The following is a 15,853-nucleotide window of genomic DNA, read 5'->3' on the forward strand; positions in this document are numbered from 1 at the left end:
GCGGGCATGGATTTTGATGAATTGGAAGAAGACGACTTGGACCAGCGCGCGGCCGTCGTCGAGCAGACCGCAGACGTCTCGGAAACCCCGTCTGCCTTCGGCGGCGCGGCTACAGTGACATCACCACCTTTATTCCCAGAGCCTTCTGCAGCCAAACAAGAATTCCCCGATGCCCTGCTTGAGACTTCTACCGATCGGATTTCCGTCGCGACGAGCTCTGTCAGCAAGACTGATGATCCGCGTGTGGTGCATACGTCGAGCAATGCTGGGGTGGTTGTGACTGCGCTGCCGCTTGCTGCGGTGGGAGCTGTGTTGGCTGTGTTGGCTGTGATGTAAGTGGGAGGATGGGATTTTGGTATGGGTGTTTCGGAGGGGGTGTTGCATTCGAAAGTGGTCGGAAAAGGAAAGCCATGAGGGGTTCGTAGGAAGTTTTAATAAGCAGCTTTGGAATCGATCACTACGTGTTTTGAAGTATCTCATCGCTGCTTTTGTAGCAAGATTGGTCGTTCCGCCTGTACTGCGAAGAAACTATCAGCACCCGGGTCGTTGCAGTCAACACCACATTAGACCTCGAGATTCTCTTGATCTCACACAACCGAACAAGCTCTCATCTAAACTATCCTCCAGTCTCTCTATTCCAACGCACACCCACTCACGCCCCCTCCTCCCCCTCAAAATAATACCCCTCCTCAACCCCCCTACTCCTCCAATCCGGCACCTCCTCATACGCATCCCTCCCAAACGTCGCATTCAGCCCAACCCTCCCCACAACCTCCCCCCTCTCCAAGCGCACCCAACTCTCCACCTCCCCCGCCGCCAAACCCTCCTCCGAAACAAACACCTGCCGCGACCCCCGCGCCCAGCTCCCGTACCCTCCATACCCCGACCTCTGGCCGAAACACAAATTGACCCCTGCGCCCGCGCCCGCGCTGCCGTAAGAGCCCTCCGAACGCCACTTCTGGCACCAGCTAATCCCATGATCGTGCCCCGAAAAGACCGCGATGAGCCCCGGCGTGGCCGCCAGCGCGTCCATGAAGGGCTGGTCGTTGCCGCCGTACGCGCAGCCTTCGGAGCCGTCGGCGCACCAGCCGTCGGCTTGCGCGGCGAGGGGCACGTCGTCGTTGATGCCGGGGTTGAGGCGGGGGTCTGGGCCGGGGGAGGAGGACTGGAAGGCGAGGGAGGCGTGGGTGGGGATGTGGACGAAAGCGAGGGAGGGGATGGTGCGGTTGTGCGTCTTGTGTAGAGCGGAAGAGGTGCGGGAGAACCAGGAGGCGACGGCGGGGGAGACCCAGTTTGGGCGGCCGAGGGGGGTGGTGTCTAAGGCGTTGGGGGATTGTTGGCGGGGTTGGAAGCCGCCGCGGCTGTCGAAGAACCAGAGGAGGAGGGCTGGGGGGCAGGAGTGGTGGGAGTTGCAGTTGCTGCTGTAGATGGGGAGGTAGTAGTTTGTGGCGCCGTTGTCTTCGCTGGGGACCATTTGGGTGGTTCTGGCGTTGGGGAAGCGCTGTTCGCGGGCGAGGAGGGCTTGGCCGGAGAGGTTGTATTGGCTGTCGTGGTTGCCGTAGGTTGAGGCCCAGGGGAGGTTGCGGGAGACGAGGGGCGCAACGACTCGATCGATGTAGTGAGTGCTGTTTTCGAAGAAGGTGTTTTCGCCGGTGACGAGGTCGCCGTTGAGGACGACGAGTTGCTGCGACTCGTTGTCGAGGATCCTGTTCATGACGACCGTGGTGTTGGCGTCCTGTGCGGGACCCCAGGCTTCCCAGGCATCTGACGATGTTATTAGCCAGTTTTAGTAGATGTCGTCAACGATAATCATACTCTCGCCGAAATGTAGGTCTTCAAAGATACTAATCTGAAAAGAGCCGTCTTTCGTGAAGCGTAGCGGTTCATGAGTAGCATTACGAGAAGGCAGAGCACCCGCCAGTGCCCAAAAGGCAAACGAAACGAACAACATAAAAGCGATCAACGTTTTAACGAAGCGATACCTGTCGCGCGATGGCGAGGCCCACGCTGGAGGTTGCATGGCTTCTTATATGCATTGCCCTCTTTGCGAGGACGTCTCGTATTCCCAGCGGGTATCGACGACAAGGGTTGCAGAGTTTAGCAGCGTTGCATCTCAACGCAAGGAGGGCATGAGGTGGCCATGGCCATGTCGGGTGAAATACTTCCATGTGATGGTAGGATGAAGTGACCAGTCAGGACCCAAGATCGAAGGAACGTGGCGGCAGAGCCTCATGTGGTGCCAAGACATTTACATCGATCAAGAGAAGACAGGCAATATTAAGCATCATTAACGCGAAGGTTGCTCAACCAGAATATGCGCGGATTTTTGAATTGGTTCTTGTTGAAGATGGGAGGGGTAGTGAGAGCAGAGCTTGCTGTGCAGGTTTCAACGCAACTTCCGTCTTGTGCATCAGCGCGAAGATGCTCCGATGGGGTGCACCTTCACATCAGAAGATGAGTAGCTACCTTCGCGTTAATATCTGGTGATTTCTCCAGTCTTGTACAGCAGATTATCCGGAGCATCATGTTCGTCATGTCTCTACGGCATAAGTCAATAATGATAATATCGGTTGCAAGAATGACTTTATCGTTAGGTTGCGTTTGTTTAACATCTGCAGTGCCTCAAGAGACAGAAATGAACTCAAAGGTTCTGGTAAAGCGGCCAGCAGAGCGATCCGGACGCTGTCCGTCGAAATAAAAACAAAACGATGCCTGAGAATATTCGCTATCCTTTCACAAGTTCATCTTGCAGTCCTTAACCATGGGTCCCAACACCATCTCGTCAAATTAGAGTCGCAAGAGATAAGAGAAACGGCTGCCGACCTGAACGAACCTATTACTATCGAATACTCGCAGAAGCGAACAGAACCACAGTCCAGATTTACTATCACGTTGGTATCATCAGGTTGATAAAGCATGCCTCGCTACGCAGCTCACCGTTCTTGGCTCACGCCTAGCAAGTCACACCTACACATCGGCAAGGTATCTTGACATTCCTCCCGATACACTATGACAACTCTGGTAGCATGAAGCTGACATGAATAAGTGCCCGTGCTTCTACTGAAACAGGTTCGTGACTGTCAGGTCAATAAAGCAAACCGTCCACCCCGCCGCAAAAAGCAACATCCACTCTGCGCCCGTGAAGAAATCCAAAAAGACGCCAAGTCCAGATCCCCTCCCTCCCGCCCGCCAGCGCCAGCAGTGTGCGTGCCGCAACAACCTCTGTCCGACAGTACCTGGACGCAAAAACTCGCACTTTTAGCCGCCCGCACCTACCTATCACCGCCCGGGTTGCAGAAAAGCATAACGCAGCGCTAGAACCGCGACGGCCACGTGCCCGCTTGTTCATGCCCCATCATGCATGCAGGCATGCATGCGACGGGAGGAGAGCTGCAGGTGCAGGAACGTGCCGCAATCGAGGGCCGGAGTGGTTCTTATCGCGCGAGCTTGAGCGGGAGCAAATAGAGCTTGGGTTGCTCTGACGGCTGGGTTCTTAGCGCGCAGAGGTGGTGCGGAGATGTTCGTTTCTTCCAATGTACAGCGCAGTAGAGGACAGTACAGTACAGTAGCGTGTTCGATACGCGCTGGTCGCTCTCTCGGTCAGTCCGTGCAGCGCTCGCTCCGTTTCGCGAGGGAGGAGCCGAAAGGCAAGCTGTGGCGGAGTAGGACAGAGCAGGCGATCGAGCGACAAAAGCGAGCGTGAGGGCGTGCGAGTGCCTGCTCTCGCGCTGTGCCGTCACTTGGCCCATGCCGCAGACAGGCAGGCTCATCATCATGTGAAACTCACGCGTCGCACTTCGCAATGGGGTGTCGTAAGACGACGGGGAGACGTCATCTCGTCGCCGCACGACGCACAGCGGCACAGCGCAGGTGAGATTTCCCTCGCCGCAAGCCTGGCACAGGCCCGGGCGAGATGCGCGTGGCCCGCATGGAGGCGCTGGGTGCTTTTTGTCATGGCGCGCTATGCTGTCTACATGCTGTCTAGTATGAGGGAAAGGCGTTCTTCGCCTGGAGGCAAAGCACGCACGCACGCTCGCTCGCTCGCTCGCTCGACGGCTCTGGCTCGCGTTGGTCCGGCGCGCGCCCAGGAACTGGGGTAGCGGGAGGACGTCGGGTGTTTGCCCGCATGAGAGTCTATGTAGGGACCGTGGGAGCTTATCTGCCAGGCACGGCGGGGTGAGCATGCGAACCCACACGGGCTCGTGAATGTGAGGCAGAAGCTGAGACGGAGGCGAGAATGGCGATGATGATGTAGTGCTCGCTCTCTCCCTCTGTCAATACATAATCTCACAGGCTGAGCTGGCTCGACGGGGAAGGGCCGAGATTGCTGTTCAACTCAACGCAACGGCGCACGTGCAAGGGGAGTGTGAGAGGATTGACGTGGGGATCGTGCGATGATGCGGTGGGTGTGGCCTGTGGTGAGGCCTGTGATGAGGCCTGTCTCAGCCAGGGCGTGTATGGCCCGTCCGACCGACCAGGCGCCGGGCGTTGATGGCCTTGCGGTGGGAGTCTCGCTACTGGTGGCAGCTCTGGTGGTGGCCGTGGGCTAACGACCAAGGACTGACAGTAAAACAATGCGTTCTCGCCTCGCTGCCATCCACCCAGACCATGGGGGCGCGGGCGCTAGAATGGTAGCGCTGGCAAGCGCGTGCTGCGAGCCGCACGGCAGCCCATCGAGCCCATGCACGCTCAGCACGCCAGGCCAGGCGTCCGTGGCGTCCCCTATCCGCCAGCAGTCTGGGGCAGGAAGCTCGTCCCGCCTGCCATCACGCCCATCGAGCAGCGCCTCGAGCAGCGCGTGCCTGTCCGTCGCCCGCAATCGAACCATGTCGTCTTGCCCTCTCGCCCTCTAGCGCTGCCACTCCCTCTTACCTTACCCTTCCAAGTCATCTATCACCGGCCTGCCTGTCCCTTGGCACTCATCACTCGTCCACACCCGCCAGTCGCTCCCTCTGAAGCTCGTCCTGTCTCGCCCCGTCCGCCGGTACATCACCGCCCTCTGTCTCACCACCACGCCCGTCGCCCGTCGCCCGTCGCCTTGTTTGCTCCCACCGGCATTGACCTCCGTTGACGCTTCACACCTGACTCTAGCGTCCACGCTCAATCTCTCGCTCCCAACGCCTTCATCCTTCCACTGCATCCAGTAGCCATTGGCCTTGACCACACCCACCGGAGCAGCCTCGACCGCTTCGGCCTTATTCCTCCTCAGCCTCCCACGGCAGACACATCCACACACATCCATCCGCCATGTCGTCAAACCAACAAACCACATTCGGCGCCTCCATCGTCCCGCAGCAACAGGACGAGAAGGCCGCCATGCTCCCTCCTCCGGGCTTCGAATCTCCCTCGCTCTCACCCGCCATCTCACGAGCCTCTGACACCTTCGACGAAAACAAGCCGCTCCCTCCTCACTCCCCGTTCTACCAGCACCCGCCCGCCTCGCACGAAGCCGTGCCGACCATCCACCAAACCCCCAAGAAAGCCGCCCACCCCAACTCCGAGAAAGACCTCGAATACGGCAACGTCACGCCCTACTCCGGCATCACCGCCGACGACGAGAACCCCTTCAGCAAGCAGTACGCCGTCGGAGCGGGCAACCAAGAATGCACCATGTGGCCGACGCAGCAGACGCTGAAGCAGAACCGACTCGCGGACAAGCGTCAGCGTCGCCAGAAGCGCACCTGCGGCTGCGGCCGTGTGAAGGATCACTGGGCGGCCTTGAGCAAGAAGCAGCGCATGCTCATGCGCATCCTCGTTGCGCTCGTCGTCTGCGGTGCCATCGTCGGCGTCGCTGTCGGCATCACTCGCTCCGTCAACGGCGGCGTGTGGTCTGGTAAGGGCAGCTCACACGAGTTTGATCAGGGCAGGGGCAACGCTGCTTAAGAGACGCCACCACAACGACACTGCTCTTCTGCAGTCATCCACCACCACGCGTCTGCGTCGGCTTCCTTCTTTAAGCCCCGCAAACCATTCAAGTCGTGCTTCCACAAGGTCCCGCACACGCTCCGACCTCGCGCCCGACCAAACGTCCAACCATGCACATAACACACATCAGCATCACAACCGGCGTTTTTTGCACAACTGAGGAATGTTTTGCTTTTACAAAGGCCACGGCACCAGCACAGCACGGGCCGCCAGGAGTTACATCATCATCATTATCATTATCAAGAAAGCTCATCCAAACCGCACATCTGCACAGAAACCACAAGACTCTGCACATGCACACTGGGACGGAAACGGAGCCACACGGCGTTGCGACTGTTTTTCTCTTTGGGGGAAATCGAGGAAAGACGGGCGTTTGGGCCCGCGTGCTTTTACTTCTGCGATTCTTGCTTCTTTTCCTCATTCGAGTGGGACCGGGCCAGAAACGAACATTGGTCCGCTCTTCCTACTCGACACTTCGGCGCAGGAATGGGAAAGGAGTTGAGAGACAGGTGAAAGGCAATGTATGTAGATTCATCTGCCCCGTGTATAGCGCCGCCCCTCCGGATTCGCTTCGAAAGTGAAAAGGCTGCGGAGGGGGGAAGTGAATACGAAATGCTCTTTTTCTTGCACATAAATCACGTGTCTCATCTTACGGGACTCTCAGAATTTTGGTAAACGCAGAAATACTGCGAATCTTCCGTGTGAAAGAGTGCGAATCGCGTTTCATCCGCCTCCCCAACGATGCATGCATGCATTCTTCACCCTCGCCTTTCACACTCCTTGCCCACCCTCCAACTCCACACCGTCCCCTTCGCCTCTCCTCCCACGACCAAAACTACATAACACAGCACCCAACCCCATACATCGCCCCCTCCACATCGCCCCTGACCAAATACCAATCGGCCCTCCTCTCCGCAAACTCACAGACCTCCTCGGCGGGGAAAATGCCCCGGAACCGCTGCCCGTCGGCGATGATCGTCGCGAGCTCCTTGGCCTGCAAACTCGTGCTGCTCGCCTTCGTCGACAACAAACTCGCGCGCTTGGCCTTGCCTCCCTTGCCGCCGCCGAAGTACGTCCCCGGCGGGTCGATGGCGACGAGGTAGATGGCGCCGAGCTCGCGGAGGGCGGCGTAGTACGGGAGGAGGGGTTTCTGGCGCAGGGAGGAGACGAAGGAGGCGTAGGCGTTGAGGTCGGAGATGAGCGTCACGGCGCCGGCGGAGGAAATGCGCTGGCGCTTGATGTGTTTGCACAGCAGGGTGAAGAGGCGGAGGCCGACTTCCTGGGTGAAGATGTCGAGGGTGGTTTTGTCGGTGCTGCCGGAGAGCATGCTTGTGTGGCTGCTGACGGTGGAGATGATGGCGGTGGCTGTTGATGTGGGGCCGATGTCGACGGCGGCGCCGGGGGCGGTGGCGGGCGGGTTGAAGTCCGTGGGCAGCTGGGTGGTCGCGGCGATGTATTCGACTTCGTGCATGAGGACGTCGATGCCTTTGTTGAGGCCGGCGGCGACGCGCTCGTCGAGCATTTGCTCGAAGCGTTTCTTTTCTTTGCCCGCGGGGTTGAGGAAGTCGTCGCGGTCGGAGAGGCGCGGGGCGACCAGCTCCTGCGAGTAGAAGACGTCGATCATCTGCTGGATGAGGTCGCCGACGTTGACGAGCTCGAGGAAGGTGACGAGGGGCTCGACGCCGCCGGCCGCTGAAGGGTCCTGCGACGACGGGGCCTGCGAGGATTTGTACTCGCGGACTTCGCGCGGGTTGTAGTTGCCTAGGTGCTCGACGGCCTTGTCGAAGCCGGGCCGGATGTGCTTGCCGCCGAGGATGTCGAGGAGCTCGACGAAGATGGTTTCGCACTGTTCGCGGGCGGCGGGGCCGTGTTTGCCTTCGGATTTGGTCAGGATTGCTGCGCGCTCGATGGAGGCTTTGGCGTGGTGGGTGAGATTGAGGGCGACTTCGATGCTGAAGAGGGATTTGATGCCTTCGAGTCGGTTGTTCATGATGGCTGCTTTGGCTGCTAGTTCTGTTGTGGGTGGTTCGGGCTGGGGGGTGGAGCTTCGGTTGCTGTCACCCAGGCTTGGGGTCATTGGTCTTGATGTTGAGCCAGTAGCTGGGTTAGGTTGTGTTGGGGCCTGTTTAGAAGACCCAAAGGGCGATGAAAGGGGAAATGCGGTGACGGGCATCATGACCACCTTTTTGAAGGATGAGAGAAAATCACGCTTTGCAGCTTGACGTTGGATGTTGGACATGAAGAAGGATTCGGCGTTGGCTTCCTGCTCGGACAATTCTTTCTCCCATCTCTCAACTTCGGCGTTCGATCGCGTCTTAAAGAAGGCAAGCTCTTCGGCAAGGTAGAGGTCGATATGCTTGTCGAAGCACAAAATCACCGTTTGTCGAGCCTGCTCGACAAAGTCCGGCGGTGAGGACTTGCAAGGTTTGATAGAAGCAACAAACCGCAGAGACTGCTCAAATACTCCAGAGACTGCTTTGACGTAAGTTTCGATGCCTCGGCTGTGAGCTTCGTCAAACAAAGCTGTCACGGAGTCTGAGATGAGATCGTCACACAACCGTGAGAGGAGTGGCATGAGCACGTCTACTGATGGCGGGAAAACGCGGTCTATGACGGATGCTTGGTCGACCATGTGCTCTGATAACCGCTCAAAGAATGATTGTGATGGGTTGAGGTCGACGTGGCCAGGCGCAACCGATTCTAAGCAGTCGAGCAGATTTCCAAGTCGTCTTGACCTGTTCACAACCGGATCGTTGTTGAGGTATGCATCTATGCCCACTGCGCCCCCGTTTGCTGTGACCAGAACATGTGCGTAGCGCTTCATGCGACCGTCAATGTCATTCGCTGCCAGCCCTTGCTGAAATTCTCGCAGCACTGCATTCTCGAACGCGACGATTGTGGATTCCAGCTTGGCCTCTCTGCTGGCCCATCCCTCACTGTGATCACATTTTGAAAATCGGTTGAGCTGGGAAAGTATTTGTGCTTGCTGTTCGGGGTCTCGGTATGTTCGAAATATCAGGGCCTCTGATTGGTTCCTTGATCTGACCAGATTGTTGTATAATGGCCCCAAAGCACCATAGACTTTTCCAAACTCTTGCCTCGCCCGTCCTCGGATGGATCGTACTTGGGAAAGTATCGTCAAAGCTGCTGTAGTGTCCAATGGGGGAAGACCGCCTCCAGCCGGTGAAATGGTGAGTTCGTCAAATCCGTCCGCCAGCGGTGCTCGACGCTGTCGTTCCGGAGAGTCTGCTTGACCAATCGATATCTTGTGCTTTTCCTCTTCCAGACCAACATCAAATAACGTTGAACTTCTAGCATGCCCCCGTCCTGCACCAGAATGGCCGTTCATGCTCTGTCCACCTGCCCTTCTGGCCTCTTCCACCTCTCTTGACCTTTGTGCCTCTGCCTTCTTCTTCATGTTCTCATCAAATCGTTGCCGCGCTTCTCCATCGTTCCATACGCCCATTGCCTTCAATTTTTGGATCCATCTCGTGTCATCGTACACCATCTCCTGCAGCCTCCGGCTTACGCGTGCACATCGTGCTAGATCAGAAACCGGCAGGTAGTCCAGTATAGTTGCAATGAGCTCTGCCGGAAGCACCGGCTTGGATGCCACAATCTGAGTAGCTCTCAATGAGGCAAGCACATTGTCGTCGCTGCGAAGGCCGGTCATCTGTGCTTTACGCAGGTTGGCCAGATTCCGAGCTGTTCCTGATGGAGTGGACGACCGGCCGCCAGGGCCAGTCGCACTTGAGGGTCTTGACATGGAAGGCTGCTGGAGCGGGTGTCAACCAAGAGCTTCACATGTCTGATGTATGGGTGTATGGCGGTCCAGCGTACTCCTGCAGTTAGCCGATCGGTCGGTCAATCCGCCCCCACGTGCAGAAGCGCCGATCTCACGCTGGTATGGGCAGACGTCACCTCCACCTCCCGCGATGGCAGCTTGGGCCCTGCGCAACGGCAGCCCGATTTTAGGGCCCAAGGCCAGTAACGGCCAACCCCCTTCTGTACTGACGCCGAGCTCGCAAACTCTCGCGCGCACGCGATCTTGTCACTTACAACCCTGAACCTAGTATTTGCTGCCCAAGGCTCGCCATCACTATCACTCTCTGTCCTACCACGACTTGGAGCGCAGACTCGCTACTGTGTCGCCAACTAGACTATGCCCACCTGACGCCAGCCCCTCGGCTGCCCTCTGCCAGGTGAGACCCCGGCAAGCCACCCTCTCATCGCCTGAGCAGCAGGTTTCTCATATTGCTCGCGCCCGTCCTGGGCCTGTAAGTATACTGTCATTCTCTTTCGCCGCACACCGCACTTCTACCTACACACACCCGGCGACCCGGTATCCTACCCTGCATCACCATCACAACCCAGCAAAACCCCACACCACACGCCCCCAGCGCGCCACGCGCCGAACAATCGCGCACCATGTGCCTCATGAGCGTGAAGGAAGAAGAAGCCCCAATACCCGCGCGCGTCACTCGCGTCCGCCGCGTCGTCCGACGCTCGCCCTCGCCTCCACCTCGCCGCGAAGTACGCATAACGCGGCAGTCGATCATCGAAGAGCGCAAACCCTCTCCACCAGCACCAGCACCTCTCCCTCCACCACCACCACCTCCGCCCCAGCCATCGCCCCCGCGCTCCAGCACAACAATCCACACCGAAACGCGCCGCACCTCTCGCCCGCCCTCAAGCGCCGCCCCCAGCCGCACAACGCACACGAACTTCGTCGAAGTCGACCACGACTCCAGCAGCTCCTCTTCGGAGTCCGACGCGCGCTCGCGCACCACGCGCAAGTCGTCGCGCTCGAAAGCCAAGTCCGAGGCGGCCCCTTCGGCGTCCGAGTACAGCATGCACGAGCGCGAGTACAGGCGCGAGAGGGGCTTCTCCAGCCCGCGGCGGCCGGAGTACGAGACGTACCGGTACGTGGAGGCGCCGGTGCGCCGCAGTGGAAGCAAGGGCGGGTACTATGAGGGGCCGAGGGCGAGTAGGGACAGTTATCGGAGGGAGAGGATGGTGGTTGAGGATGATTATGGGCGCAGGAGGAGGGAGTATCAGCGATGACATGGGGGGTTGTGATATGGTTTTGTCTGCCGCGTCGTTGGTGACTGTTAATGTTTATTCATGCTTGCGGTGATCTTGAGGGCGCATTGCTGCGATTTGTTGCGGGATCTATGTTTGGCCTAATGTACAGCTCACGATGTTCTGACATGATAGACACGGTTTCTGGCTATTTCTGCAAAGCGTGCGCGTTTAGCATGCCTGGGCGACGGTCTGCATATATTGTTGTTTAGGTTGCGGCATTGCTGTCTAGCCTCGAATGCATTCCATCACAATTAGCACTTCTCAATAGTCTGAGGTTTATCGCATTTATATTCCAACGAGACCGGATGTATCTCCACAAGCGTGAATGCTAGCCATAATCTATCTGTTAGCGTCATACGATACTCGATCAATTGATTCAACGAGACTTTAACGTGACCACTGTCCTCTAGACATTTTATAAAAACAGCTCTCACAGCCGCGTCGAAGTAGTTATAATTCACTGATGGAGTGGTCGTGGTGGGTGTGAGATTCACAGATGGCTGCCGATCATTGCCCGTCTGGTCCGCGCTTTCTTGCTTTCACCTACTCGCCCTCCACAACGCCAACACTTACACCTTCCATATTCACCTCGCATTCACGTGTCCCACGAACTTTTCTCTCTTTTCTAAATAGACGACTCAAGATCATTCATACAAACACAAAACAATCACGACCGTTAGAACGCAACCGCGCAACCGCACTCATCCATCCTCGGCTGCTCACGGCAGCATGATCGTCATCTCAATCGCCAACTGATCATGAGAGTCTTATTGAGGGCCCACCCTCAGCGCAGCATCGCGCTCGCGACCGAAACTCACGTGCTCATATTCAAACACAACTCGACGACCACCGGGTCCGCCAACAACTCCACCACATCACTCGCCGATAATGGCGCGCCACGCTGCGTCGTCGAGTTTCGTCCATGGGAGCAGGCGGACATGGAGGACTACCGCACTCTTAGCTCTCTGAAGGTGTACGGCACGCTCGGACTCATCACTATAGGACGCGATGTCTTCCTGTGCGTCGTTAGTAACGCCAGAACGGTGGCGACCGTGCGCCCGGGTGAGGATGTCCAGCAGATCCTTTCCGTGGAATTTCACTGTCTGAACAGAGGCGACTACGATCACTTACTCGGAGACTCGATCAATCCTTTTCCAGATGAAACTATTGAAGCCGACAACTGGGATTACCAGGGCCAGTCACAGCGCGAGTCTATGCTCGAGCATCCGTGTATGGCTCTCAAGAAGATGCTCGGGGGCGGCAGCTTTTACTTCAGTTCCGACTTCGACCTCACCAAGCGAGTTCAAGACAGGTCAGCCGATTCTACTACCGTTGCTGTAGAGAGTCTGGATGCCGGCTTCCTCTGGAATACATTTATGATCCAGCCGCTTGTCGACTTCAGATCTCGTCTTGCCGACCACGAGCGCGATGCACTAGATCACTCCGGTATTCTGACTTCGGCTATCCGCGGATTTGCCAAAACCGTGACGGTGCCCGCTTCTTCGTCCCCAGCGAGGTACTCAAGAACCGGCCAGCCTTCCAACATGACGCTCATTTCAAGACTCTCCTGCCGAAGAGCGGGCACTCGCTTCAACGCAAGAGGCATCGACGATGATGGCAATGTCGCAAACTTCGTTGAAACCGAGACGATCTTTTCCACAGACGCACTGTGCTTCTCGTACGTGCAATGCCGCGGAAGCGTGCCGTTATTCTGGGAGCAAGCGAATGGTATGCCCCATCAGCAGAAAGTCACTGTCAGCAGATCGGTGGAAGCAACACAGCCAGCTTTTGATAAACACTTTGAAAGTCTGCAGCGGGCGTATGGCGACATCCTCGTTGTGAATCTGCTGAGCGAGGAAAAGATGGCCGAGGCCAATCTTACGCGCCAGTACGAAAGCCACATCAGGCAATTCTCGAAGCAGCGCGGCTCAGAGAATGACGAGTCAGAGCACCAACACGTTCAAATGGTGAATTACGACTACCACGCCGAGGTCAGAGGTGTCGGACTCGATGCAGCGAGAGGCATCAAGCGATGGCTGGCAAGCCCCGCCGTGTCGTTCGAATACTTCTTGTCTGAGGAAGCACAAGCGACACCACGCATTGGACCCGGCGGGCGTCAGTCGGTTTTGAGGGGGCAGAACGATGTCCTTAAGCAGGCAGGTATCTTCCGCACAAACTGTCTCGATTGCCTAGACCGGACCAATCACATCCAGCACCTCATCTCACACATGGCAATGGAGATCTTCCTTAAGCAGCAAGATGAGCCATCGCCAACGTCGGATTTCTGGGCCCGTCACAATACCTTATGGGCTGATAATGGCGATGGTCTCTCGATGATTTACACCGGTACTGGTGCTTTGAAGTCATCTCACACACGCCACGGCAAGTCGGGTTTTGGGTCAATCTTCTCGGATATGAGGAAGAGCGCGGAGAGAGTCATCCAGAACAACTTCGTCGACCCTAATCGCCAGAAGATCATCGATTTGCTGCTGGGCAGGCTCATGGGTCAAATACCGGTTCACCTGTACGACCCGATCAACGACTACGTGACCGCCGAGCTTGGCCGTAGAGCATCCGAGTACACCTCCTCGAAGACAATTAACATCTGGGTCGGTACTTTCAATCTTAACGGCAAAACGGTGGGGATGTCAGAAGACCTGAGCCCTTGGCTCTGTCCAAACGTCGAAAGCGCGTTGCAAATGCCGGAAATCATGGCTGTAGCCTTCCAGGAGATTGTTGAGCTTAGTCCTCAGCAGATCCTGCAGACAGATCCTCATAGGCGTCAGCAATGGGAGGAAGTCGTTCGCGTTACGCTCAACAAGAAGGCAGCAGCGCTAGGAAGCGAAGACTACATTATGCTTAGGGGTGGTCAGCTCGTCGGTGCCTCTTTGTCTATCTTCGTCAAAGTCACTGTTCTTCCGTACATCAAGAACGTGGAGGGAGCTGTGAAAAAGACCGGTATGAGTGGAATGGCTGGAAACAAGGGGGCGGTCGCCATTCGCATGGACTACGCCGACACTTCGATCTGCCTAGTCACTGCCCATCTCGCTGCAGGCTTTGCAAACTACGAAGAGCGCAACCAGGACTACCGGACCATCGCAAATGGTCTCAGATTCCAGCGTAACAGATCAATCGAGGATCACAAATCGGTCATTTGGTTCGGTGACTTCAACTACCGTATTGGAATGGCTAATGAACGTGCTCGGCAACTGGTCGAGGCGTGCGAGCTTGGAAAGCTGTACGAGAACGATCAGCTCAATTTGCAGATGGTTCATGGAAGGGCGTTCCCTCACTACTCAGAGACGACGCCTACATTCTTGCCGACCTACAAATTCAATCCAGGGACCGATGTCTACGACACTTCAGAGAAGGCTCGCACCCCTGCCTGGTGTGATCGCATTCTAACAAAAGGCGACAACCTCCGCCAATTGCATTACGACTCAGCCCCTCTGAAGTTCTCCGATCACCGGCCAGTTTGGGGTCTCTTCAACTGTCAGATCAACGTGATCGATCAAGCGACCAAAGACCGTATCAACGAGGAACTTTACGCCAAGAGGCGTGCAACAGTCGAAGCCCACCCTGCTTCGACCAGAGATTTCGAAACAGACGAAGAGTCTTTGCTTGGCTACGAGTCCATCGAGCCCGGCCTTCCGCCCGCCAGCTCCGACAAGCGCAAGTGGTGGCTCGACAACGGTATGCCCGCCCGCTCAGCTGCCAAGCTCCCTCCGAAGACCAACGGCACTCAGCCCCAGCGCGGCAACCCATTCACTCCAGCCACAGACTCCGACTGGGTCGAAGTCGAAAAGCCGTGGCCAACGACCGTCACTCCGCCGTCCGCCACTCCGCCCGCCCTCCCCGTTCGCTCGCGTACTCTCCCCGCGCACGAGAATCCTCAATCGCGCCTCCGTAAGACCGCCCCGGCCCCAGGGCCAGCGCTCTTCGATCCGGACGCCAACGCCCCCTCCGCCGTTCCCCTCGAACCCTCCAAACCCATGCCGCAATCCCACATCCTCAAGCAAACCCTCCGCAAGCCCGCCCCGCCCAAACCCGCCCCGAAACCCAGCACGCTGCGCGCCCACAGCAACTCGCAGCCGACCCCCGCGCCCCCGCCCCCGAGGCGCTCGCAGAACGCGTCTCCCGCACCGTCTGCTAACAGCACTACCGGCGCGAAGGCGACGCCTCCACCTCTTCCGCCGACGCGTAGGAGCGGGCGCGCGGAGACGGGGCCGGAGACAGGGATTGAGGGTGGTCCGCCGATTTTGCCGCCGAGGAGAGCGAATACGAACTCGGGGTTGTTGGATGGAGGGATTGGAGAGGAGGTTGGGGGTTGGAAGGCTTTGAGGCCGTCTTGATGAATTGAGTTGTTGGGCTGGAGGTTGCGGTGATGTCCGGGTTCGCGCAGGATAGAGATGCGAATACTGGAGAATTGGATTACGACACTTGGTTGATTGAAGCGTTCAGTAGAAGAAGTTGTTACAAGCAGAGAGGGAGTTTCACACCCGTACAGAAACTCAATACCGTAGATGAATACTCAAATCCAAACGCCCGTCAATGCTGTTTGTTCCCTTACAGATAACGCGTCATCCGTGAACGCCGTTCCGAATTTCTGATCGAAACGCCTTCAATGCCACTCCTACCGGCTCCCAAAACTCCATTTCGACATCCGAGGACAATACGGCAGCGTCATACGACTGCCACGGAAATCCCTCCTGTGCTCAAAATCGCCAGCGAACGGTGGATAACCGCTGCCAGACCGACGGCCAGGGAACCAGCCGCCGCGAGGCTGGTAATCGGTGCGGAAAGACTGCCAGGAGGAGCTGGAGGAGCTGGAGCTGTAAGTCGA

General features: G+C 57.4%; 5 protein-coding genes across 5 annotated transcripts; 3 read left to right on the forward strand and 2 right to left on the reverse strand.

Annotated features, from left to right (window-relative positions):
- Positions 1 to 652: 652 nt before the first annotated feature.
- On the reverse strand, positions 653 to 2,255 carry WHR41_02793 (uncharacterized protein; the record flags this gene model as incomplete). Its single annotated transcript, XM_069371399.1, has 2 exons — positions 1,816 to 2,255; positions 653 to 1,764 (listed from the first exon to the last, which is right to left on the reverse strand). The coding sequence occupies exons 1-2, from the start codon at positions 2,018 to 2,020 to the stop codon at positions 653 to 655; spliced, it is 1,317 nt and encodes a 438-aa protein (XP_069231631.1). The 5' UTR covers positions 2,021 to 2,255.
- A 2,992-nt stretch (positions 2,256 to 5,247) lies between these two features.
- Positions 5,248 to 5,883, forward strand: WHR41_02794 (uncharacterized protein; the record flags this gene model as incomplete). The annotated part of the gene is made up of 1 exon (XM_069371400.1): positions 5,248 to 5,883. One exon carries the CDS (start codon positions 5,248 to 5,250, stop codon positions 5,881 to 5,883), a length of 636 nt encoding a protein of 211 aa, XP_069231632.1.
- Positions 5,884 to 6,760: 877 nt separating this feature from the next.
- Positions 6,761 to 9,691, reverse strand: WHR41_02795 (uncharacterized protein; the record flags this gene model as incomplete). Its single annotated transcript, XM_069371401.1, has 1 exon — positions 6,761 to 9,691. The coding sequence occupies one exon, from the start codon at positions 9,689 to 9,691 to the stop codon at positions 6,761 to 6,763; it is 2,931 nt and encodes a 976-aa protein (XP_069231633.1).
- A 662-nt stretch (positions 9,692 to 10,353) lies between these two features.
- Positions 10,354 to 10,989, forward strand: WHR41_02796 (uncharacterized protein; the record flags this gene model as incomplete). The annotated part of the gene is made up of 1 exon (XM_069371402.1): positions 10,354 to 10,989. One exon carries the CDS (start codon positions 10,354 to 10,356, stop codon positions 10,987 to 10,989), a length of 636 nt encoding a protein of 211 aa, XP_069231634.1.
- A 779-nt stretch (positions 10,990 to 11,768) lies between these two features.
- WHR41_02797 (uncharacterized protein) lies at positions 11,769 to 15,362 on the forward strand (the record flags this gene model as incomplete). Its single annotated transcript, XM_069371403.1, has 1 exon — positions 11,769 to 15,362. One exon carries the CDS (start codon positions 11,769 to 11,771, stop codon positions 15,360 to 15,362), a length of 3,594 nt encoding a protein of 1,197 aa, XP_069231635.1.
- Positions 15,363 to 15,853: the final 491 nt, after the last annotated feature.

The sequence above is a fragment of the Cladosporium halotolerans genome (genome assembly GCF_011745625.1).
Source record: "Cladosporium halotolerans strain TM138-S3 chromosome Unknown Sca7, whole genome shotgun sequence".
Lineage (NCBI taxonomy): Eukaryota > Fungi > Ascomycota > Dothideomycetes > Cladosporiales > Cladosporiaceae > Cladosporium > Cladosporium halotolerans.